General features: G+C 36.9%; 1 protein-coding gene across 1 annotated transcript in view; it reads right to left on the bottom strand.

Moving 5' to 3' along the window:
- Window positions 1–27,288, bottom strand: part of pappa2 (pappalysin 2) — a gene marked incomplete at its 3' end in the record, with an annotated part of 136,080 nt that overhangs the window by 101,331 nt on the left and 7,461 nt on the right. The window contains exons 2-5 of the mRNA XM_059344316.1: window positions 22,703–22,935; window positions 15,620–15,883; window positions 13,196–13,794; window positions 619–767 (exon numbers count right to left, since the gene is read on the bottom strand). Coding sequence (XP_059200299.1) covers window positions 619–767; window positions 13,196–13,794; window positions 15,620–15,883; window positions 22,703–22,935 — 1,245 coding nt within the window. The remainder of the gene's footprint in view (window positions 1–618; window positions 768–13,195; window positions 13,795–15,619; window positions 15,884–22,702; window positions 22,936–27,288) is intronic.

Raw genomic sequence — 27,288 nt, 5'->3', positions numbered from 1 at the left:
AAAAGCAGACAACAAAGGGTGGAGAGATGAAGGGATGGAGGAAGAGAAGAGAATAAAGAGAAAGACACAAACTGGCACCAAGATAAGTAACAGATTCAAATGAATCCTCTGGAGTCCAACTATTGATCAGGGTGTTTAATCGACATTAACATAACTTTATTTATATATTAACAAGCTGAGGAAACAAATTTAAAGTACTGTTTTGTGTGAATTATTCACATTTTTAAATGCACAAAAACTGTACATGTAAATAGACAAATGTATTGTTTCATTTTTACATCTTACATTATCCAATATGTTTTACAACTAAGAACTGTTCTTCAATAGTATTTGGAAAGATAATTATTTTTTTATAAGCCCTGTGGGTCCCTGGCAGCTGCATAGTTTGACAAAATGAATAATAATCAGACTTAAAGCTGAGTTTGTGCTGAAGAAATAATATCATGCATGTGACACGAGGACAGTTTAAAAGCTTAAAAGCTGCAAAAATAAATGCACAGAAAGTCTTCAGAATCCACCTAAGTCAACATTGACTCCAGAGGGTTCAGATAGAAGCAGGAGATGTGGAGATATGACGTGCTTGTCTAATATACAGTTGTTTGATGTGAGTGAGCTCACCTTGGTGGGTTAGAGCCTCCTTGGCCCACGGCCACGTTGCAGCTCCTGCCAACTCCTCACGGACTGAGTTGCTGGCAAAGAAAACGTTGAGCGTGTCGGAGCCGCTCAGCTGTAGCTCCTCCTTCAGCTCCTTCACGCTCATATAGGCTCTGCAGAAAGAGAAAATGTTAGACATGGATATACTGTAATATTTAATGGGAAATTCTTTAATTTATGCAGCATTTATAAAGTATTTTCTTGACAATTATATGGCAGAACAGCGTTTCTTTTGATGGATAAACTTTTTATTTATACAGTAAAAAATGGAATAAAATGTCAATCTTAAACGTGAAATCAACAGTGTTAATATCATTTTACCGTAATATTAGAAAAAGTTGCACCGTATTTATTACGGTAAAGTTCTGCTGGTTTTTACCATAAAAACAAGAGTTGGTTTTTTTACAGTGTATAAGTGAAGACAAGTGAGTGATAATTTCTGCTCAAGGTGATGCGACTAAGGGTTATAATAGTTTGGGATTTTTCATCAGTTTTAGTTTTGATTTTGTTGTAGTTTTTTGTTTTCAAATCCAGTTAGTTTTTGGGAAATGCTCAGTTTTAATTAGTTTTAGTGTTAGTTTTAGTTTTTTTGTAATGGGGTATTTGTTGGGTGCCAGATTCAAAAAAGTCACAATAAATGTTGCCTTTTTGTCAAATTTTTCTTGTAAATTTGACAATTTTTCTCTTTAAATTTGTCACTTTTTTCTCTTTAATTTGACCTTTTTTTTCTTTAAATTGGTCACTTTTTCTCATAAATTTGTCACTTTTTTTCTTGCAAATTTGACAATTTTTTTTTCTTTAAATTTGTCATTTGACAAAGAGGAAAACTAAGGACATTTTCACTATAATTTTAGCTAGTTTTAGTTAGTTTTGTAACCACAAAATACAGTTTCAGTTAGTTATCGTTTTTTTAAAAACTCTTGTTTATATTTTTATTTCAGTTAACTAGTTTTCGTTGGTTTTTGTTAGTTTTCTTTAGTTTTCGTTAGTTTTCGTTAGTTTTTGTTAGTTTTCTTTAGTTTTCGTTAGTTTTCGTCAGTTTTCGTTAGTTTTCGTTGGTTTCTTTAGTTTTCGTTAGTTTTCGTTAGTTTTCGTTAGTTTTTGTTAGTTTTCTTTGGTTTTCGTTAGTTTTCGTTAGTTTTCGTTAGTTTTCGTTAGTTTTCGTTAGTTTTCTTTGGTTTTCGTTGGTTTCCTTTAGTTTTCGTTGGTTTTCTTTAGTTTTTGTTAGTTTTCGTTGGTTTTTGTTAGTTTTCGTTAGTTTTCTTTAGTTTTCGTTGGTTTTCGTTAGTTTCCGTTAGTTTTCGTTAACTATAATAACCTTGATGTAACTAAGGTTTGTCTGTATTCTTGGTTCTTCAGGCTTCTCTCTCTTCAGCAGACAACAGATTGCTTCAGTCCGTCAACATTTCTCTCTGCAGCTTCCAGATCATAATTGTTTGAATTGGTCGGGGTACTTCAAACCGCCGCTGCCCCCCGCGCAGCCCACCGACCCCCGACCTCTCCCTCTCTCTGACGGTGATAAATTACCCAGCAGGCACTTTGATGTGTGCAGCACACTTTTGTTTTCCCTGGCTGCGGTGATGTCACATGTCATTTCTCTCCTTTGCTTTCATAGCTGGAAAGCTTTTGCTGCACCCATCACCATTAGGACTGGGAGTCTTGAGGTGGGGTCTCGCTCGCTGCCCAATTTGTGAATGCCAGACAGTTCAGGCTTTTAGCTGAGCCTCCTATGGTTTTCTGGAACACTTGAGGGGAAAACTGGCTGCCAGTGTTTGGGATTAAGTGTACGCACTTCTTTGCATCTGCTTTATGTACAGGGTCATAAATATCAACAGCGCCAAACCACCCACTATAGGGTCAAATGAGTTCATATTACCAAAAATACATCTTTTAAATGTGTGAATCATACACACTGTTGCTTGTGACGTCTTGTGTTCTTTCATGTCTTAGAAGCAAAGCTTTGGATTTAAGTGTTTCTCCGTTATTAGAACGTCATGGATTATTGTTTCATGTTGTATTTTTATGTGATTGATCAAGTTCAGCTGTGGGGCTTTAACTTTGTTAAAATTACTTTAATCTTTACCTCAGTCACTGCAAGTGGATTTGGATGATGTGTTTTATGTTGCTTCCTTAACAAGAAGTTGCTTTTGATCGAGCTCAGCTGTAGGTGAGCGGTAATTTTATAAAGATATTACTTAACCCTTTAGAGTTTGGGGCTATTTTGTTGTTTTTTGACTCTTTTTATCTGCCTGTATATATATATATATATATACATATCACATAAAATAAAAAATGTTTAAATGCCATGTTGGTATCATTGTTTTCAGCACAACCTCACCTATACAACCTGATCATTATTTTGAAAAAATAATACACACCAAAAACACACACATTTTTTAACCAAAACACACACAAAAAACACAAAAAGAATTTTAAAAATTCCACACAAAAACACAACCCCACAAAAAAATACAAAAAAACACACAAAAAACGTAAAATAAAAAAATACATAAAAATCACAAAAAAACATTAAACACAAAATATTGCATTAAAAATGCTGAATGCACACTGCAAAATTTTAAAAACCTCTGCAAAACTTCAATCTAATCCTGTTGCACCTGGTCATGGTGGTTTTCACTTTTCCTCAAAAAGAGTCGAAGCATTAAATGAGACATGTAAACTTGTGTAAAAGCCAAAACTTTAGAAACATGCTGCTGAAGGTTTCTTCATGAAGAGCTTTCCTGGACTCCAGAGGGTTAACCATGCTTCAATGTTAAAATATTTAAAAAGTTTCATCACAAATATAATTGATATAATTGCTCATTAAAAACAATAGTAAAAAGCAGCCTGAAGGACAGACAGGTGAGCTCAGCGGTGAAACATCTCCATGGATGAATGAGGAGCAGTGAGCCCTGTTCTCCCATATTCACTCCTCTAAACTGCTCCAAAGGTTTTAGTGAGCAGCTCTGTGTGTGATCCACCAGAGTCTCAATACTGTAAATAACAATGTGTTTCCTCACTCAATGAGCTTTAAGATTTAACTCAATGGAGCGTTATAGGGCTATTTTATCCATTTTTTTAATCCTTTTCATGTCTTTGTAAGTCATTTTGTGTCTTTTTTGGTCATTTTGTTTCTTTTTTTAGTCATTTTGTGTCTTTTGTTGCCTTTTTTTAGTTATTTTGTGTCTTTTTTAGGTCATTTTGTGTCTTTTTTTGGTCATTTTGTGTCTTTTCTTTGTCATTTTCTGCCTTTTTGTGTCTTTTTTCAGTCATTTTCTGTCTTTTTTTGGTCTTTTTGTGTCTTTTTTCAGTCATTTTCTGTGTTTTTTTGGTCATTTTGTGTCTTTTTTGGTCATTTTGTTTCTTTTTTTAGTCATTTTGTGTCTTTTTTTGTCTTTTTTTAGTTATTTTGTGTCTTTTTTGGTCATTTTGTGTCTTTTCTTTGTCATTTTCTGTCTTTTTTCAGTCATTTTCTGTCTTTTTTTGGTCATTTTGTGTCTTTTTGTGTCTTTTTTCAGTCATTTTCTGTCTTTTTTTTGGTCATTTTGTGTCTTTTTTAGTCATTTTGTTTCTTTTTTTAGTCATTTTGTGTCTTTTGTTGTCTTTTTTTAGTTATTTGGTGTCTGTTTTAGTCATTTTGTGTCTTTTTTTTTGTCATTTTCTGTCTTTTTTCAGTCATTTTCTGTCTTTTTTTTGGTCATTTTGTGTCTTTTGTTGTCTTTTTTTTAGTTATTTGGTGTCTTTTTTGGTCATTTTGTGTCTTTTTTTTGTCATTTTCTGTCTTTTTGTGTCTTTTTTCAGTCATTTTCTGTCTTTTTTTTGGTCATTTTCTGTCTTTTTTAGTCCTTTAGTCCAGCATAAAACATGATTTTGAATGTGATCTTGAATCTTGGAGCTTGTGGAGACTCCAGAGGGAAACCCTGCTCTGCTCTCGCTGCATCATGAGTTCAGCCGAGGCTGCGTGCCGTATCCATCACCACAGGCTGAGATATTACTAGTGACAGGAAGCTGACCACTAAAGAGTTGACTCTTCAACTTCTGAGACTCAGAGGATGCCTCAGTGGAAGGCCAACCTGGCAAAAAATACACCACTGAAGTGAAAAACCATGGTTATGAATTAACAAAAAGACCATTTGTGGGCAAGTCAAACAAGCCGAGTCAGCATTAGCACTGTCACCAAGTCCACCATAAATATTATTGTTGACAAGTCAGTTACTCTGAAATATCAAGAATCAGGCTCTAAAAATACCAACAGCAGTCAGACTTAAAATGTATTATATACTTGGCTTCACTGGTGCAATACTATGTGCTGAAATATAGTAAATATAAAGCATGTCCAGTCCAAACAGCTGCTCCACCAGGCTGATGGACACAGTGATGGGAGAAGATAGCAGCACCCTCAGGTGATGTGTTCAAGTCCCTCTGAATGCTTCAGTTCAGACTGAGAACCAGAGCCAGCAGTCCTGTTAACATGCAACAGTTCAGAGCCAAACCTCTCAATCTGACCAGTGATTATCCAATCACAGCGCGGCAGTTATTATGAGACATGGTGGGCCGTCAAGCTTTCACTTCCTCACTGAGCTGAAGCAGCGTGTTCACGGGGTTCTAAGGGGGGAACCGGTCTATGTTCTCTCTCTGGATGAGACCGGGGAACATAGACCCTTTTTGGGAAAAGCAGGGAGAAAATGGTCCTATGTTCCCCAGTTACTTTTTACACCATTACTGCCAAATTCCATGGTAGATAGGCCTAACCCTAACCCTTATTATTAACCCTAACCCTAATCTTATTTAAAAAGCCAAAACATGAACTGCAAAGTAAGCAGAAAGTAGCTGCTGTGCTAATGTAAGTGTAGTGCTGCTTGAGCTAAGGTGGCCATGAGACGGTAGGCCTGCTGGCTGCTGAGAGTCTACCGGAAACATTGGTGGGTTGCAGGGAACATAGGACCCTTTTTGGGAAAAAAGGGGAACATAGGACCTTTTTTCAACAACAAAAAAGGGGGGGCAAATAGGACTTTTTTTTTTTCAAAAAAAGTGGGAACATATTACTTTTTTCCCACAAAAAAGTGGGGAAATAGGACTTTTTTTCCAAAAAAAAAGTGGGAACATAGGACTTTTTTCCAAAAAAAGTGGGAACATATTACTTTTTTCCCACAAAAAAGTGGGGAAATAGGACTTTTTTTCCAAAAAAAGTGGGAACATAGGACTTTTTTCCAAAAAAAGTGGGAACATATTACTTTTTTCCCACAAAAAAGTGGGGAAATAGGACTTTTTTTCCAAAGAAAAAGTGGGAACATAGGACTTTTTTCCAAAAAAAGTGGGAACATAGGACTTTTTTCCCACAAAAAAGTGGGGAAATAGGACTTTTTTTCCAAAAAAAAGTGGGAACATAGGATTTTTTTTTCCAAAAAGGGGGAACATAGGACTTTTTTTTTTCAAAAAAAGGGGGAACATAGGACTTTTTTCCACAAAAAAGGGGGAACATAGGACTTTTTTTCCAAAAAAGGGGGGAACATATGACTTTTTTTTCCCAAAAAAGGGGGAACATAGGACTTTTTTTCCTCAAAAAGGGGGAACATAGGACTTTTTTTCCACAAAAAGGGGGAAAATATGACTTTTTTCACAAAAAAGGGGGAACATAGGACTTTTTTTTAAAAAAAGGGGGAACATAGGACTTTTTCCACCAAAAATGGGGGAATTAGGACTTTTTTCACAAAAGGGGGGAAAATAGGACTTTTTTTTAAAAAGGGGGGAACATATGACTTTTTTTCCTAAAAAAGGGGGGAACATATGACTTTTTTCCACAAAAAAGGGGGACATAGGACTTTTTTCCACAAAAAAGGGGGGAATTAGGACTTTTTACAAAAAAGTGGGAACATATGGCTTTTTTTCCACACAAAGGGGGAAAATAGGATTTTTTTCCACCAAAAAGGGGTAAATATTACTTTTTTCCACAAAAAGTGGGAAAATAGGACTTTTTTCAAAAAAAAAAGGGGGAACATATGACTTTTTTTCAACAACAAAAAAGGGGGGAACATATGACTTTTTTTCACAAAAGGGGGGGAAATAGGACTTTTTTCCAAAAAAAGTGGGAACATAGGACTTTTTTTCAACAAAAAGTGGGAACATAGTACTTTTTTTCCAAAAAAAGGTGGAACATAGGACTTTTTTCTAAAAAAGGGGGAACATAGGACTTTTTTTCCTCAAAAAGGGGGAACATAGGACTTTTTTTCCACAAAAAGGGGGAAAATATGACTTTTTTCACAAAAAAGGGGGAACATAGGACTTTTTTTCCAAAAAAGGGGGGACATAGGACTTTTTTTCCACAAAAAGGGGGAAAATATGACTTTTTTCACAAAAAAGGGGGAACATAGGACTTTGTTAAAAAAAGGGGGGGAACATAGGACTTTTTCCACCAAAAATGGGGGAATTAGGACTTTTTTCACAAAAGGGGGGAAAATAGGACTTTTTTTAAAAAAAGGGGGGAACATATGACTTTTTTTCCTAAAAAAGGGGGAACATATGACTTTTTTCCACAAAAAAGTGGGAACATAGGACTTTTTTTCAACAAAAAGTGGGAACATAGTACTTTTTTTCCAAAAAAAGGTGGAACATAGGACTTTTTTCTAAAAAAGGGGGAACATAGGACTTTTTTTCCTCAAAAAGGGGGAACATAGGACTTTTTTTCCACAAAAAGGGGGAAAATATGACTTTTTTCACAAAAAAGGGGGAACATAGGACTTTTTTTCCAAAAAAGGGGGGACATAGGACTTTTTTTCCACAAAAAGGGGGAAAATATGGCTTTTTTCACAAAAAAGGGGGGACATAGGACTTTGTTAAAAAAAGGGGGGGAACATAGGACTTTTTCCACCAAAAATGGGGGAATTAGGACTTTTTTCACAAAAGGGGGGAAAATAGGACTTTTTTTAAAAAAAGGGGGGAACATATGACTTTTTTTCCTAAAAAAGGGGGAACATATGACTTTTTTCCACAAAAAAGGGGGGGACATACGACTTTTTTCCACAAAAAGGGGGGAAATAGGACTTTTTTCCACAAAAAAGGGGTAAATATTACTTTTTTCCACAAAAAGTGGGAAAATAGGACTTTTTTTAAAAAAAAAAGGGGGAACATATGACTTTTTTTCAACAACAAAAAAGGGGGGAACATATGACTTTTTTCACAAAAGGGGGGGAAATAGGACTTTTTTCCAAAAAAAGTGGGAACATAGGACTTTTTTTCAACAAAAAGTGGGAACATAGTACTTTTTTTCCAAAAAAAGGTGGAACATAGGACTTTTTTCTAAAAAAGGGGGAACATAGGACTTTTTTTCCTCAAAAAGGGGGAACATAGGACTTTTTTTCCACAAAAAGGGGGAAAATATGACTTTTTTCACAAAAAAGGGGGAACATAGGACTTTTTTTTAAAAAAGGGGGGGAACATAGGACTTTTTCCACCAAAAATGGGGGAATTAGGACTTTTTTCACAAAAGGGGGGAAAATAGGACTTTTTTTAAAAAAGGGGGGAACATATGACTTTTTTTCCTAAAAAAGGGGGAACATATGACTTTTTTCCACAAAAAAGGGGGGAACATAGGACTTTTTTTTAGGAAAAAAAAAAGCGGGGGGGGACATAGGACTTTTTTCCACAAAAAAGGGGGGGATTAGGACTTTTTACAAAAAAGTGGAAACATATGGCTTTTTTTCCACACAAAGGGGGAAAATAGGATTTTTTTCCACCAAAAAGGGGTAAATATTACTTTTTTCCACAAAAAGTGGCAAAATAGGACTTTTTTCCAAAAAAAAGGGGGAACATATGACTTTTTTTCAACAACAAAAAAGGGGGGAACATATGACTTTTTTTCACAAAAGGGGGGGAAATAGGACTTTTTTCCAAAAAAAGTGGGAACATAGGACTTTTTTTCAACAAAAAGTGGGAACATAGTACTTTTTTTCCAAAAAAAGGTGGAACATAGGACTTTTTTCTAAAAAAGGGGGAACATAGGACTGTTTTTCACAAAAAGGGTGAAAATAGGACTTTTTCTCCCCAAAAAGTGGGAACATAGGACTTTTTTTCAACAACAAAAAAGGGGGGGAACATATTACTTTTTTTCCACAAAAAATGGGGGGAAATAGGACTTTTTTCCAAAAAAAAGTGGGAACATAGGACTTTTTTCCCAAAAAAGTGGGAACATAGGACTTTTTTCCCCAAAAAGTGGGAACATAGGACTTTTTTTCAACAACAAAAAAGGGGGGGAACATATTACTTTTTTTCCACAAAAAATGGGGGGAAATAGGACTTTTTTCCAAAAAAAAGTGGGAACATAGGACTTTTTTTCCAAAAAAGGGGGAACATAGGACTTTTTTCCACAAACAAGGGGGAACATAGGACTTTTTTCAAAAAAAAGGGGGAAAATAGGACTTTTTTCCACAAAAAAGGGGGAACATAGGACTATGTGTGAATGGAGATTCAGAGTTTTTTAAACGATTTACCGTGCAGCTCTGATGTCCAGTTTATATTGTCGTATTGCCCAGCCGTAGCATCAGACTGGACACATCACAGATATTATGAATCAACAATCTCAGATTCAGGAGAGTTGCATTCCCTGTTCTGGGAAACATTGCAGTTGTGTTTTTATTAGTGAATAAAATATGAGGACAATAAAACTTGAGATTCACGTTCACGTAAAGCGTCAAACAGGTTTGGAACGGATCGCTGTGTCGGGGGAGTTTCCTGGAGGACTTACAGACCAGAAACTGTTCAGATCTTGGACCTGAGTCTCAGCATAATGAATGTGATGTCCCACATCGCTCTCTCTCTCTCTCTTTCTCCGTCCATCTTTCCCTCTTTCATTTCCTTTTTTCTTTATTGTGACTCCAGGATCTGCAGCGTACCTGTCCATCGCTCCACAAACCGTTCTCAGCAACAAATTAGTGTCGTGACAGCAGCTGGATCACAAAACCTGAAGCTGAACCAGAACCGCCAGCAGCAGCTGCACACACACACACACTGTAAAAAGACTGTTGTTTTCATGGTTAAAACCAGCAGAGTGGGTAAATAAATACGCTGCAACGTTTTTAATATTACAGTAAAATGATATTAACACTGTTGATTTCATGTTTAAGATTGACATTTTATTCCATATTTTACCGTAAAAAAGTTTTTCCATCAAAAGAAACGCTGTTCTGCCATATAATTGACAAGAAAATACTTTATAAATGCTGCATAAATTAAAGATTTTACCACTAAATATTACAGTATATTTATGTTAGAGATATGGTGTTTAGTACATTTATCAGTGAGAAAAAGTAGTTTTACAAAAGATAAATGCAAAAATTACAGTGATGCTTGTATATAGGTTACATTATATTTTTTTAGTAACTTTGTGTCTTTTTTCAAATTCATTTTACATCCTTTTTTCAGTAATTTTGTGTCTTTTTTATTCATTTTACATCCTTTTTTCAGTAATTTTGTGTCTTTTTTTATTCATTTTACATCCTTTTTTCAGTAATTTTTTGTGTCTTTTTTTATTCATTTTACATCCTTTTTTAGTAATTTTGTGTCTTTTGCTACAAACACGGTGCCAGAGTATTTTACAGTCGAGTTATGTATTTTTTTAAAAATTAAACATTTAAAAAAATCCAGTTTTGTCTGATATAAACATTTAGAGTGTTTCATTGTTACTGAAACTGAATTAACTCATTTATCATTTTACGTCTTTTACTGTCATGGGTTAGCAATTTTTAAAAATCTACAGACATTTTTTACAGTGTAGTGTGACTTTCAGAAATGGGATCAGCAGAGAGATTATTTATGGGAATCTCTCATGCAAAAACATTGTGCACAGAACCAGATCAGATCCAGAGCGGTGATTTATCAAAGCGTGTTCACATCAACACATTACACTGATCTCTCCAGTTCCTCTCAGATATCACATATAAGTTATTACCCAAAGGGACAAAGTCTGCTGGGTGTCTTTTCAACTGGTTTTCTGGGAGTATTCTTTGCAATAACCATCAAATAATAATCCTCTGTGGTCTATGATCAGATAACTTTTCTTTTTTTAAAGCAGCATAATAAAAAAAACGAGGTGACGTGAAGCGCTGCTGTCAACTTCACTCCAAGCTACAGACTGAAGCTTTCTACAGTTTTTGTTTGATGTTGGAGGCCTTTTTTTAGTAATTGTGTGTCTTTTTTTGGTCATTTTTGTCTTTTTTTTGTGATTTTGTGTCTTTTTTTGGTCATTTTGTGTCTTTTTTGTGATTTTGTGTCTTTTTGAAAAAAAAAATGTCTTTTTTTGGTCATTTTGTGTCTTTTTTTTGTGATTTTGTGTCTTTTTTTTTAATTTTGTTTATTTTTTCCGTATTTTTTTTGTCTTTTTTTTGTAATTTTGTGTCTTGTTTTGGTCATTTTGTGTCTTTTTTTAGAACTTTACGGTGCAACTTTTTTTAATATTACGGTAAAATGATATTAGCACTGTTGATTTCACGTTTAAGATTGACATTTTATTCCATATTTTACCGTAAAAAATAAAAAAGTTTTTCCATCAAAAGAAACGCTGTTCTGCCATATAATTGACAAGAAAATACTTTATAAATGCTGCATAAATTAAAGATTTTACCATTAAATATTACAGTATATTTCTGTTAGAGATATGGTGTTTAGTACATTTAACAGTGGTTTTACATCCTTTTTTCAGTAATTTTGTGTCTTTTTTATTCATTTTACATCCTTTTTTGGTCATTTTGTGTCTTTTTTTAGTCATTTTACATCCTTTTTTCAGTAATTTTGTGTCTTTTTTAATTAATTTTACATCCTTTTTTGGTCATTTTGTGTCTTTTTTATTCATTTTACATCCTTTTTTTGGTCATTTTGTGTCTTTTTTTATTCATTTTACATCCTTTTTTAGTAATTTTGTGTCTTTTGCTACAAACACGGTGCCAGAGTATTTTACAGTGGAGTTATGTGTTGTTGTTTTTTTAAAGGAATGTAAAAAATCCCGTTTTGTCTGATCTAAACATTTACGTTTCATTGTTACTGAAACTGAATTAACTCATTTATCATTTTAGGTCTTTTACTGTCATGGTTTAGCAGTTTTTCACCCTAAAATACAGACATTTTTTACAGTGTAGATGCTTAGCTGGAATCTGGATTATGGCACCAGAAGTTGTAATAACACATCCTGCAAACTGGTGAAGAGAGGTCTATTTCACCGCTGTGTAAATGGAAAATGTGTTGTTTTGAAGAACATTTCTCCTTCCTCGTGTTGAGCTGTCACTCTCAGTCAGCTGCAGACATGAAGAGAAACCAGTGCAGCTCCATGTTGAGCTCCCAGCACTCCCAGCACTCCCAGTGGTCTAAAGCCTGTGGTTGTGACTTGGATAAAGGACCAGAACGTCTTTAAGACTTGATGGAGAGACTTGATGTGATGTTGGAGCTCCACTTGGTTAGTAAAATAAGTGTGTTCTTTGGCCTCTTCACCCACCAAACCCACTTCACACAGCTGTGTGAAACCACTGGGGAAGTGGGAGACCAGTTAGCATGTTGGGAGCAGCAGATATTCACCTCACGGGGAGAAATCCTCCTGTTACTGGACATTAATGCCAAAAGACTTCTTGCCTCTGGAAAAACATGTTGTCTTCTTCACTGGCTGGAATATTCATCCTCTGCTTCTGTCTCTCTCTCACACTGGAGCCTTTTATATTTAACTCCTAGCTTTATAACACTTTATGTTAGGGAACACATATTCAATTAGTTTCTTATTAGCATGCAAATAAGAGACTAATTGTCTCTTAATGAGTCATTATTCAGTAGTTCTTAATGCCTTATTCTGCATGGCCTTATTATACAAGTTATTATATATATATATATATATATATATACACAAGACATTAACTAAGAGTTTTCCCTCAATAACCTCATTTTCCACAACAGCCATTATTGCTTTTAGTTTTATTTGAATGGCACTTTACCGTGTTGTGTTTGGAAGGTCCCTTTTAATTACTTTTTTTGGTCATTTTGTGTCTTTTTTTGTAATTTTGTGTCTTTTTTTTAGTCATTTTGTGTATTTTTCGGTCATTTTGTGTCTTTTTTTTGTTCATTTTGTGTCTTTTTTTGAGTCATTTTGTGTCTTTTTTTGAGTCATTTTGTGTCTTTTTTTGGTCATTTTGTGTCTTTTTTTGAGTCATTTTGTGTCTTTTTTTGGTCATTTTGTGTCTTTTTTTGTCATTTTGTGTCTTTTTTTTTAGTCATTTTGTGTCTTTTTCTAATAACTTAGTGTCTTTTTTTGTAATTTTGTGTATTTTTTGTTCATTTCGTGTATTTTTTCGTCATTTTGTGTCTTTTTTTAATAATTTTGTGTCTTTTTTTGGTCATTTTGTGTCTTTTTTTTAGTAATTTTGTCTCTTTTTCTGGTAATTTTCATACTGCCTCCAGCGACCCCCATATAATGTGAGTTTGCGACCCCTGCTTTAGAGCCATGTTGTGCCTGAAAGGGTTAATAAACATGAATAAAAGCATAAGGCAGCAGGTGGAGACAGTCGCTGACCTGTCGGGGGACTCGGGGTCGAAGCAGGTCTTGAGGACGTCGGTGACCTCGGGGTCGCAGCAGTCTCCGTCGTCGTAGTCGTAGTGGATGCTGTTACACTCGGTGTTGCAGACCCCGTCCTGCCTCTTCCAGCTGTAGCAGGGCCCCAGCCTCAGGCAGTCCCCCCCGTCGTGGCCCGTCCTGGGGTGGTCACACTCGGGGTCACAGTGGCGGTTCCCGATCTTGCCGATGCGGCAGTTGCTGAGGATGAAGCGCTGGCGGTAGCTGGAGTTCCTGACGGGCAGCAGGCTGAGCTCCAGGCTGATGTTGTAGGGGCTGAAGGCCTCCGTCAGGGCCCGGTGCTGCAGCCGGATCTGGGCCGGGCTCACCGTGGGGTTCCCCCCATCGTCCTCCGACAGGTTCACGATGCGGTAGCGGACCCGTTTGTTGGTGCGGAGCTGCCAGTCGCTGTTGTAGCCGGAGATGATGTCGGTGTTGTCGCAGGCTGTCAGACCGCAGGGGGGGGGCAGGAAGGGGGACACAAGCTCTGGTTCAGGGACCGGAGTGGTCAGGACGGTCGGGTGGAGGCCCGCTTTAGATGGAGTCCACAGATCCTCCACCTGGAAGAGACAAACACAGGTAATAAGTACACGAGTCAACAAGTAATGCTAGTAAATAACCCTGAGGGCTCTGTGATGTCAACAACTAAACATACAGACTTCAATGTAGGGCTGGGACACATATACATATAAAAGATATATCCATAGAAAAGATATATCGATATATTTTTTAATGTGATGTGGAATTAGACCATATCACATATATCAATATAGTTCAAAATGTTTTTCTTTCTTTCTATATATAAATGTTGCCCTTACTAGGGTTTGTCATATTAAGTTGTTTTGTGATGTTGGTTATTCTTTTCTCATATAAATATAAATATTTCTGTCCATATGAGGCTCTAATATGCTTCAACAGACTATAATTGACCCATACTATAGTATGACTTTTTTTCATCATTTTTGGACGTACCATAATCTGGTAATGTGTGGCTATTTTTTTTTTTACCGTGAGGCCTGGGATTGGAACCAGCGACCCCTGTGGTAACAAGTGGATGTCCTAACCTCTAGACCACACATATAGTATAAATATAGAATACATATAGAATTGTATTTTTCAGCTACTTTCGGACAAACTATACCACCATTGGCCTATTCTATTTCATAGGCTATTTTTATTGAAGATGTGCACTTTATGGACCTTTGATTTAAAAAAAAAAAGGTACTCCTGTTGTTATGCAGTATTTTTGTTCACTTAAATAAACGGTTTCAATAAATGTCATATTTGACTGAAAATTTGCTCTCACTTTGCGATAAAAATATCGGGATATATATTAGGGGTGTGCATTGGCACTGCCCTCACAATTCGATTCGATTACGATTCAGCAGGTAACGATTCGATTCAATTTGATTCTACGATGCATCACAATTATACTGCACACAACAAGGGACATTTATCGTCAGTCATGAGGCAATACAAGCAGTCAGATAGGCCTAATAACAATAGATTTTATTGGCTGCTATGTGTGTATCATCACTCTCCTGTATCTTTGACATAAATGTCATTAAATACCTTTCAGATTAATACCTTAACATTCTCATTCACCAAGAAACATTAATGCACAATATATTAAATATATTAGAAAGAACCTTTTTGGAAAATGACAAATGAACCTGTTTTGAAAAGACGCCAATGCATATATTTTGAAAAGATGGCAAAATGAATCTCCTGCCTGAGTTCATCTCAGACTAAAGAAAGAGAAATGCCTCCTCCTGCCATAAAAAGGAACCTGCTGAGGTGAAATCTACATCAGCTAAATGTGGAGCCCTTGTTCCTGAGGTAGGGGAGACGTTAGCGCTATCCCAACTAGCTAGCTATCGCTAGTTTTCATGACGCAAAAATGTAACGTTAAGGAGTCGACTTTAAATAGGCTAATACAATGGTAATTACCTATCAATAGTACTTTCTATAAAAACGTAAATGTTAAGTCCTGTCAAATACTACCACATACTTCAGTCACAACATATCAAAACAGCTTGTCCTGCTAGCTTACCTGTGCTGCATCAACACATGGCTCATTAGAATATTCAATGAGCCATGTGTTGATGCAGCACATAATCGATTATGGCACTTTGCCGCATCAGCTAAATCGTGCATGCCCCGCATTGCGATGCATCGCCGAATCGATTATTGTTGACACCACTAATATATATGGTATGGATATTCAGCCTGAGTATATATGGGGATGTGACTTTTGGTCCGTATGGCCCAGCCCTACTTCAATGTTGGCTTACAGAAACACGTCTTTATCCCTGCAACACTCTATTTGTTCTAAAAAATGTGTTCATGCAAAGACTCAACAAGTCAAAGTGTAGAAATGTTTACGTTGGTGAAGTCGGCCCACATGGCGAGCAGCGGCTGGTCCTGGTGGCTCTGCTGGTCCTGCTGGTCCTGCTGGTCCTGGTGGCTCTGCAGCGGTCTCTGCAGCAGGTCCTGCTGGGAGCGAGCGGAGCCCCACAGAACCAGTCCGGCCACGTGGCCCCTGAAGCTGGGCCCCTGGTCGGACTGGTTACTGCCCAGGAAGAGGGTCCTGCACGTCTTCATGAAGGGACTGTAGAGGTTTCCTGACTGGAGACTGCTCTCTCCCACCTGAGTCAAGAAGAGAGAAGAAACTAATGATAAATAATAATAATAATAAATAATTTAACCCTCCAGGCTCCTGAGGGACCAAACATTCAGCTCATTTTATGTCTTTGATTCTCAATATATCGGTCAGTTTAAAGACTAATTGTATGAAACTTGGCCAGGGTTTGTTTTTTATTATCATTTTAAAATCATTATCGTTTTTAAATTCCAAAATTCCTCTTTTGCATGGTGTATAGAATAGGAGATACTCATAACACTCACACTTTGACCCTTAGGGCCCGTTTTGGTCCCATTGACTCCCATTATAAACACATATTTTTAATACTCTGTGACTCTGACATAATATAATGCTTTTCCCATGAATACCTAATAAATCTAAGCCTCTCCCTTCAAAATACATGGACAACAGGTTTTAGGTGTGATGACCCCCTCAGACCACCAGGGGCAGCAGAGATAAACAGACAGTTTCAATGGTTCTCTTAGCTTGTTAATACAGGCAATGAAAAGGTTAACACCATAAAAATGTTCTTGGTGTGTTGGGATTGATATAAAAGAGTTATTAATTATTGATCTAGTCAAGGCTGTAATAACCTCACCCCAAACATTACACTTTGCAGCTATTTTTGAAAATATTGCATGTTTTGTATTTTTGCCCTTAAGTAAATCAGGGGTTCTTATGACAAAAACAAAAAAAAAATTTAATTTTTTTTATATCTATGTTAGGTCTGAAGCTTCTAAAAAGGTTTGATGCTGTGAAAGTGAAATAAAAATATTAATATTTCATGTTTTTATGACATTTGAGTGAGAGGGCCCGTTTCAGGACCCTAAGGTGTAAAGCGTGAGGTCATTTTAACCCATTAAGGCCTAAAGCGCCTGGAAAAAAATGCCTGTAAAACCTCTGGGCAATTTTCAAATGACCCCCTAAAACCTGAAGTTTTTCTGGAAATTCAACACCTACTAAATAATAGATTTTTCAGCCTCTGTAGCAGATAAAAATGAAATTCAAAAAGTATTTGAGAGCTTATACCCGTGGCTTTCATACGAAGTTGAGTTTATTTGTCCAAACCTTCAATAAAGATTTTAAAAAATCAACAAACTCAGCAAATGTAACATTTGACTGAATAAAAATCCTATGCATAATACTAATACATGCCCATTAGCAAGATGCTAACATGATATGACCACTGGAAGAACAAGACATAGTTCTCATTAGCCTACTGTAATAAAAAAAAAAATATCATAATAATAATAATAATACATTTTATATATTGCACTTTTCAGGGTACTCAACGACGCATAAAGTAATATAAGACATAAACAGTCATGATTTCTTATATCATCATCACAATCAATCAGCCTATTATTATTATTATTATTATTATTAATATATATATATTATTAATAATAATATTATTATCTCCAGATGGCCACAAATCTGTCTGTTCTTCGGTGAAAATATGTCGTCTAAAAACATATTCCTCATCCATAAATCTGGTCGATTGGTTCCGAGGGTTCAAAGTTCAGATCAGCAATAAAATCATCGGTGCTGTTTTCATCAGATCTCTTCCGTCACTTCCTGCTGAGCTCCTCCGCTCATAGATATATATAGATAGATAGATAGATAGATAGATAGATAGATAGATAGATAAATAGATAGATAGATGGATAGATATTCCTCCGCTATAGTCGTCTTCCTCCATGATTTAAAGTTCTGGAAAAGTCCCATGATGCATTGCGACACTCCCGCATGTATTCTGATCATGATTCTGATGCATTTCATTGGCCAAGAGACCGAAAATAGGTGGAAAAAAATACAAATACTACAAAATGACATATCCGCTGTCCCGGCCTTAATGGTAGAGTGACGCAACAGCGCTCCCGGCTTTAATGGTAGAAATGCGGTAATGCTTTCCCGCCTTAAATGGGTTAAAGAGGCCTGGAGGGTTAATTACATTATAAACAGTCCGTCCCATCACTACCTGTTTGCTGTAAAGACCATTCAAGAAGAGATTAAAGAGTCTTTACTAAACCACCTGTTACAGTAAAAGGTGAGTTTCTATCTGCATATGAAATATGAAATAGTAAATGGTAAATGCAGCCTGAGCAGATAAACCCGACTACATTTCTATTTTATTCCCCTCAGTTCCCATGATCTCCTGTTTATTCCCATGGAAAGTTTCCACCTGGAATGATGCAAACCTCTGTTTGAGTCTTGTTCTCTGTCACAAGATTCAACAGCAAAACAATGTCTTGACTGAGTATTGACGCACTGTGACGCATTGATAACAGGATGCTTCAAACAACACATTTGTTATCCAAAAGAAACAGAATATTGATAAGTGGAGGATGGCCCAAGAAGCTGGAACTGGCTCTGACTGGTCCTGCTGCCATTGGCTGCAACTGGCATCAATAAAAGAGAAGATGAAGAAATGAGACGGATTACTGAAGCAATAAAGTTCTTCTTGACCTTGGAAATGGTTTGAAAAATCAATCCAAACTTTGATTTTTCTTTCCAAACTTTGTAGTTTTTCCTAGAAACTTTCAACCAAATCACACAGAAACACACACTTTGCTTGGTTGTCAACAAGCTACACTGTAAAAAAAATGTCTGTAGATTTCAGGGTGAAAAACTGTTAAACCATGACAGTAAAAGACGTAAAATGATGAATGAGTTAATTCAGTTTCAGTAACAATGAAACACTGTAAATGTTTATATCAGACAAAACAGGATTTTTTTTTTTACATTTTTAGGGACCGAGCACTAACGGTGCGAGGACCCTATTGAAATTGGTCCGTTTATTATTATTCTTGTGAATTTTGAATCGCCTTTTTGGGGCCTTTCTCATATTCAAAAACTCACCATTTTTGGAATATACGTTAATCTCATGTGAAATTTACATATTCTGGTATTCGCGGGGATGGGCGTGGCAAAATGACTCACTAGCGCCCCCTAAATGTCACTACCTCACACAGGTTTGTCGTAGACACACGAAATTTGGTACATACGTGTATCATGGCAAGACGCACCAAAAAGTCAGTGGAAGCCATATCCTAAAACGTACAGGAAGTCGGCCATCTTGGATCGAATATGGAATTTTCCCCATTTCCACACCACATACTTTAACGAACTCCTCCTACAGATTTAATCCCATTGACTTCAAACTTGGTCAGCAGCATCACAAGGCCTTTGGGATCAAAAGTTGTATAAATCTTTATCGACGGTCACACTATGTGGGCGTGGCATGGCGGCAAATTATGGTGTCTCGCCATAAAACACGAGATTGTTATAACTTCTCCATTCTTTGTCCCATCTGGTCCAAACTTCTCATGCTTCATCAGAGTCCAGCCCTTAACACTTCTACATAACAATATTTCAGCAAGCCCCGCCCCTTATGCTTTATCCACGCCCCCTTTCATAAAATGAACACATTGCATACTTTGCATAACTCCTCCGACAGATTTCACCCCATGGACTTCAAACTTGCCATAACACACGAGACTGTATAACTTGACCATACATTGTCCAATCTGTCCCAAATTTCACACACGTGATGAGGGTCCAGCCCGCAACTCAGGTTCCTACTTCCCCATGAGCCCCTGAGGCTCGCTGCAAAATTTTGGGCAATGACCACAAGGTGGCGCTCTTTAAATTGAAGTATTTTATATCTCCACATCGGTTGGTCGGATTAACACCAAACTTGGTATACTTATTGTCAATGCCCTCCTGAGAATAACCCTTGAAGATTTTATTGATCGGCCCCTAGGTGGCGCTCTGGCGGCAGTTTAATTTAATGAGTGCCACTGTGCCCAAACCATAAGACTTAAGGCAATGAAATTCATAGGGGTGGTATAGACTGGCCCCTGTAACGCACACACCCCGACGGCAGCATGCCCCGACACGCGTGGACTGCGAGGGCCCGTTCAGTACTGCGCGCAGTCCTAGTTGTATTTATTTTCATAAATTACTCAACTGTAAAATATTCTGGCACCGTGTTTGTAACAAAAATATACTGTAATATACACTACCGGTCAAAAGTTTTAGAACACCCCAATTTTTCCAGTTTTTTATTGAAATTCAAGCAGTTCAAGTCAAATGAACAGCTTGAAAGGGTCCAAAGGTAAGTGGTGAACTGCCAGAGGTAAATAAAAAAAGGTAAGCTGAACCAAAACTGGAAAATAATGTACATTTCAGAATTATACAAGTAGGCCTTTTTCAGGGAACAAGAAATGGGTTAACAACTTAACTCTATGGAGTCTTGGGCTATTTTGTCCATTTTTGAATTCTTTTCATGTCTTTGTAAGTCATTTTGTGTCTTTTTTGGTCATTTTGTGTCTTTTTTTAGTCATTTTGTGTCTTTTTTTTGTAATTTTGTGTCATTTTTTTTCATTTTGTGTCTTTTTGTGTCTTTTTTTGTCATTTTGTGTCTTTTTTTAGTCCTTTAGTCCAACATAAAATGTGATTTTGAATCTTTTTATTTTCAAAACCTATCATGCTCAATAAAGAATTTTAAATGTTGCAAATGTGCATTAATTTCAGAGTACACTGAGACATTAAACTGCATCATTTCCAATTCAATTCTGGAAAAGTTGGTGTGTTCTAAAACTTTTGACCAGTAGTGTATATACAAGCATCATTTTTGCATTTATTTTTTGTAAAAATACTTTTTCTCACTGTTAAATGTACTAAACACCGTGGCCCTCATTTATCAAGCGAGCGTAGAAACCAGAGCAGATCTGAGTGTATATTTCGTCTTACGACAGGGTCCACGTGTGATTTATCAATCGATCGTATCTCTCCAACCACAGCGTGAGAATGATCGGCTGGTGATAAATGTGGCGGCTCAAAACAAGCGGAATTTAAATACCACGCCCTAATATATATAATATATATATATAATATATACCCGATTCAGAAGACTCGCCTTCAGAGTTTACAACACTGAAGGGCTCAATGCGGCCAAAAAGGATTTTTTCACCCTCTAAAGTCAGCTTTATTAGCAAAGTGCACCGTTACAATTAACAACAGGGGCAATATAGACATATTACAGAAATACGCAGCGACGGAGGTTTATGAAATAAAAGTACTTATAGTTATAAACTCAAACAAGTTCAGTGAATATTTTACATTTGGAGCACGGACTTAGAAGTTTTCAGCTCTTTGGTTGAAGGAGGTAAACAATGTTTTAAAGTAAGTTTTAATTCTAAAAGAAGAGGAATTTCTCAGTCAGAAAGTGAAACGCTGACGTCCAACAGCTGCAACAACAAACTGGTTTTGTTTGGCAGCAAAAAAAGAGAAAAGGAAGGAAATCAGTGGTGCTGTCAGCAGAGTAGCGGACCATTAAACTCCTGGTGAGGTTTGAGTAATTAATTTATACATGGTGATATATAAAGCCCAATAATCTACATAATATCCGAATATTGCTATTATTATGATGGAGAGATATTATTGACCTCTTTACATTTACTAATAATGATGTCCTAGTCAGAGGAACGTGTGACGGCGCTGATTGGAAATGTTTCTATTCGGGCAGCACCGCTGGTTAATAATAATAATAATAATAATAATAATAATAATAATAATAATAATAATAATAATAATAATAATTATAATAACTGTAAACAGCAGAAGACAACAACATTTAATATCCTCGGCTAGTATTCTGTTTAAAGAATTTCACGACCGCAGGGCGTATTTATTGTTGGATTATGTTTTAATGATAAATGATATAGTCTAAACATGTTTTGCTTTGTCACTATTAAAAATCAAAACAGCACAGAGTCTGATCAGCTCCAGGCATCGATCAATAGTCTCAGATCAGTTCTCAGACTCAGACGTGTGGACGAGCTGAGAGCAGACTGAGATCTGATCGTATCTCCGCTCACGTCCACATTGATCAATGTCGAGGCTTGTAGAAATGATCGTACGCCCACTTTACGCTCACTTTCTGACGTACGCTCGTTTGATAAATGAGGCCCATATCTCTAACAGAAATAAACTGTAATATTTAATGGTAAAATCCTTTATTTATGTGTAGAGAGAGATTTTTTTTTTACTTTCAAAACACTATCATGCTCAATAAAGAATTTTAAATGTTGCAAATGTGAACAAATAAAAAATGCCCTTGTTATTAGTTAGAATACACTAATTCCAAGGTATTTGTGGTTCATTGAGATTAGATTTTAATTGTTTTGGAAAGTCTTGACAAGACAAATTTTCTTGTTCCATCGGCAGATAATTTTGCTAATTTTAAGCAAAATACACCTAATTTTTGTACTTTTTTACTTGTTTTTATCTCTATGGAGTCTGGGGCTATTTTGTCCATTTTTGAATCCTTTTCATCCTGTATGGACCACTTGTGTCTTTTTTGGTCATTTTGTGTCTTTTTTGGTCATTTTGTGTCTTTCTTTGGTTATTTTGTGTCTTTTTTTTAGTCATTTTGTGTCATTTTTTAGTCATTTTGTGTCTTTTTTAGCCCTTTAGTCCAACATAAAATGTGATTTTGAATCTTTTTTTACTTTCAAAACACCATCATGCTCAATAAAGAATTTTAAATGTTGCAAATGTGAACAAATAAAAAATGCCCTTGTTATTAGTTAGAATACACTAATTCCAAGGTATTTGTGGGTTCATTGAGAGTAGATTTTAATTGTTTTGGAAAGTCTTGACAAGACAAATTTTCTTGTTCCATTGGCAGATAATTTTGCTATTTTTAAGCAAAATACACCTCATTTTTGTACTTTTTGTCCTTGTTTTTGAGAGGTGGAAGACGTTTAAAGTGGAGAAGTGAATGAGCAGACTCCATGCACTATAAACACACACACCTTAGCTCCATCAACATACAGGGTCATGTTGTGTCCGTTGTAGGTGGCCATCAGGTGCGTCCAGGCGTTGGCGCGGTACCTCTGGTGGCTGTAGACGCTGGTGGACTTCAGGGCTCGGTCCGTTCTCAGCGTGAAATAGAACCGGGCGTCTTTGGCTCCAGATGGTTCCAGAGTCCGGATCCCAACCGACCAGCCCTTCTCACTCAGAGAGTGGGAACAGTTGTCAAACACACCTGAAGGAAGCAAAGGAGGAACGTCAGCGGCAAAAACATGCACTGAGTCTACAAACCAGATCAAACAGTGAATCTAAAGGTCTAAAACCAGATCAAACAGTAAATCTAAAGGTCTAAAACCAGATCAAACAGTAAATCTAAAGGTCTAAAACCAGATCAAACAGTAAATCTAAAGGTCTAAAACCAGATCAAACAGTAAATCTAAAGGTCTAAAACCAGATCAAACAGTAAATCTAAAGGTCTAAAACCAGATCAAACAGTAAATCTAAAGGTCTAAAACCAGATCAAACAGTAAATCTAAAGGTCTAAAACCAGGTCAAACAGTAAATCTAAAGGTCTAAAACCAGATCAAACAGTAAATCTAAAGGTCTAAAACCAGATCAAACAGTAAATCTAAAGGTCTAAAACCAGATCAAACAGTAAATCTAAAGGTCTAAAACCAGATCAAACAGTAAATCTAAAGGTCTAAAACCAGATCAAACAGTAAATCTAAAGGTCTAAAACCAGATCAAACAGTAAATCTAAAGGTCTAAAACCAGATCAAACAGTAAATCTAAAGGTCTAAAACCAGATCAAACAGTAAATCTGAGGGAAATGATCTTGCTGCATGGACAGATAATTTACCTTGACAAGATTTATTAAATTAAGATTATTAAATCTAGAAATAAGCATGTTGAACACTTAAAATAATAAATTAACTCTTAAAACCAGATAAATGATCTAACACTTCTAAATCTAAAGTTGTTTTTTTTATCTTGGTAAGAACCAAATAATCATCAGGTCACTCTGCTCGGGCCAGTTCATCACTGCTGGCAGCTTTACTTTATCTCTTTTGTAATTTTTTTGTCTTTTTTGGTCATTTTGTGACCAAAAGAAGATGTAAAAAGACAAAAAATGATCAAAAAAAAGAGACAAAAAGACAGAAAAGACCAAAAAACAGACACAAAAATACCAAAAAAGACACAAAAAAAGACCAAAAAGAGACACAAAAAGACACAAAGGATGTCAAATGACCAAACAATAAACAAAACATGTAAAAATGACCTAAAAAGACATAAAAGGACAAATAAAACATCAAAAAACACAAAAAAACACAAAAAAACACAAAAAAACGTAAAATGACCAAAAAGGAAACAAAAGATGTAAAAAAAAAAAAAAAAAACACAAAAAAGGACACAAAAAACGTAAAATCACCAAGACTTTTTTTTTTTTTTTTATCTTGTAAGAACCAAATAATCATCAGGTCACTCTGCTCGGGCAGTTCATCACTGCTGGCAGCTTTACTTTATCTGGTTTCAAGAGTTCATTTATTATTTTAAGCGTTGCTTATTTCTAGTATTCTAATATTTAGTCTTTTTATCTGGTTTTTAGACACACCTTTTTTTGCAGTGTGCAAATATTATCTTGCAGAGTCAAAGGACAGCACATTTTAAAAATGGCCGTTTCCCCTTTAGGAAAATGAATAAATAAACACACAAACAAGCAATCTCTGCAAGTGATTGCTGTCCCGGGGCCCTAACACAACACAGAGAGAGAGAGAGAGAGAGAGAGAGAGAGAGAGAGAGAGGGAGAGAGAGAGAGAGAGAGAGAGGGAGAGAGAGAGAGAGAGAGAGAGAGAGGATAGACAGAGCCAGAGACAGCGGGAGAGAACAGAGGGAAGAGGACGGAGGTATTTCACTCAGCCAAGGCCCTGATGTTTCCATCTGCTGTTGCAACACACACACACACACACTGATCCACATCTGCTGCCCAGATGTGTTAGAGTGGGACAGCGAGGGGTCAGGGAACCCCTTCACCCTCCTCCATGCTCGCTGTGGAGATGTTTACATACATGTGTGTGTGTGTGTGTGTGTGTGTGTGTGTGTAAAATGGGCAACTGTAGCTAAATATCCCAGAGGAGTTGAGCTAGTTTCATGGTTAAACATTTAATTCAGTGAAAGGAAGCGGCGGTTAGAGGCTCCAGCTCTGCCAAGAGAACCAGACTTTACTATACCACCCAATGTTATGTGTGCATATCTACGCTATAGAAATATAGAAATAAATAAATACATATCTATAGTCACGTGTGATGCATTTAATCATGAATGATTACAGAGAGCACCAGGTGATTAAGTGCTGCCAAAACTGTGAAAACATTTTGTTTGCAAAAGTAAACAAAGATGTTAATGGGAAATGTGTTTATTTTGTGAGGCATTTGTACTTCCACACATATCAGCTGTTTCTACTAGCGGGCAATACGCAGAATGAGGCGTCTCACCCGCCCAAACGCCCCGAATCTGAATACGAGCAGTCCGGAGCAGACTTCTGTTGGGACTCCCCTGATAACAGCCTGGTTGCTGATTGGATAGAACGCTAAGCAGGATGTGACGTAGTACTGGACGCCACAACAACACGCGCCATTTGTAAAAGCCAGCGAAGCAGTGTTGCCAACTTAGCCACTTTGTTGCTATATTTAGCAACTTTTCAGACCCCCTTACAGACTTTTTTTCAAAAAGCGACTGGAGACAAATCCAGCGACTTTTTCTGGTGTTATTGGAGACTTTTGGAGACTCGTTCTCACTCTTCTTATTGAGCTGCCGTTAGCAGTAGTTAGCTACAGTTAGCTCTGTAGCAGTACAGTGTGTATGTGCTAACAGGCTAACAGTTAGCTCTGTAGCAGTACAGTGTGTATGTGCTAACAGGCTAACAGTTAGCTCTGTAGCAGTACAGTGTGTATGTGCTAACAGGCTAACAGTTAGCTCTGTAGCAGCACAATGTGTATGTGCTAACAGGCTAACAGTTAGCTCTGTAGCAGTACAGTGTGTATGTGCTAACAGGCTAACAGTTAGCTCTGTAGCAGTACAGTGTGTATGTGCTAACAGGCTAACAGTTAGCTCTGTAGCAGCACAATGTGTATGTGCTAACAGGCTAACAGTTAGCTCTGTAGCAGTACAGTGTGTATGTGCTAACAGGCTAACAGTTAGCTCTGTAGCAGCACAATGTGTATGTGCTAACAGGCTAACAGTTAGCTCTGTAGCAGTACAGTGTGTATGTGCTGCTGCTGCAGGAGGTGTTAGCTTAGCGATCTCTGTTTGTTTACAACAAGCACCAGACACTCTGTGCACAGTTAGTGATGCCGTTAATTCACGATCACTATGTTTATGATCAGCGGAGACGCTGTGCATAATTAGCCATGCTGGTTTGTTTATGATCAGCTGCTGAGGCTATGCACAGTTTGCGACGGCGAAAACCAAACGTAACAACCATAATATCAACATTTCTGGAAAATAAATACTGAAACATTGGAGAGACGTAGACAGAAAGGACGACAATAAGAGCTACGCTCACAATACAAGTCTTTGTTGGAGTATTGTGAGTGAAGACAACATTAAAACACTTCTAATTCTAGACAAACATATACAGGAACAACAATGTTCTTGTCCAGCAGGATGCTTATACTTGAATTAGCATTAAAATAGCACTTAGCATCCTTGCTAAGGTATTCCTTTTAGCTCTGTTTTAGTTTCCACCAGCTGTTTTCTGATGGAAAGATCTGGTTCTAAGTGCTCCACTATGTTCACCAGACTGTGTTTGTCTGCTGTTTGGTAATAAACAAACATTATCCATAATAATGCAGCACCTAAGGAACTGTAGAATCAGTGGCATCAGTCAATAGTTTGTTGAGCAGCTGGATTCTGCAACACATACAGGAACATAACAATAACAATAACATAACAATAACAGGATGTAACGTACAAAACAAGCAGATTTATAAGATGAGGGCTGACCATTAGAACGTCACTGTCACGTCTCGAGCAGACAATAGCAGTTTGTTTTCCTGGATTCATCAGATTCCTTCAGGACTCTACAAAGAGAAGGCCATGCCACAGAATGCCGCCTCCCATAAGGAAGCAATGAGAAGAACAGAGTGGAGTAATGGGGAGTGGGATCTTTGATCAGAGTAAATGTGAGTGGACGTAACAGTTTGTGGTCTCCCTCACTATCTGGACAGCTGTGGAGCTTTTATCCTCTTCAATTTGTTTGATGTATGTGTTGTTCTGTCAAAATGTGCAGCTTTTCATAATGGTACATTCTTGATGTTGGAAAAACAGAAATGTTCATTTTCACCAGATGAATTAAATGGAGTTTTCACAGAATCAGCGTGTCAGCTGGAGTCACTGCTCAGAATCAATGGAAACAGATTCAGACTGAATGAAACACACTCCGTTACGTAACCACGTTCTTACTGGAGTCTGAGTCTAGAATGAAAATATATCATTTAATGTGATTACTAAGATCAGCTGTGTGGGTCAGTGGCAAGATGTCAAAACAATGATAAATATTAAATACTTTATCCATCTACAGCAGGGGTCT

This window comes from Centropristis striata, chromosome 11, assembly GCF_030273125.1.
Source record: "Centropristis striata isolate RG_2023a ecotype Rhode Island chromosome 11, C.striata_1.0, whole genome shotgun sequence".
Taxonomy (NCBI): Eukaryota; Metazoa; Chordata; class Actinopteri; order Perciformes; family Serranidae; genus Centropristis; species Centropristis striata.
The sequence above is the reverse complement of the archived record's forward strand: the minus strand, read 5'-3'. Positions and strand labels throughout refer to the sequence as shown.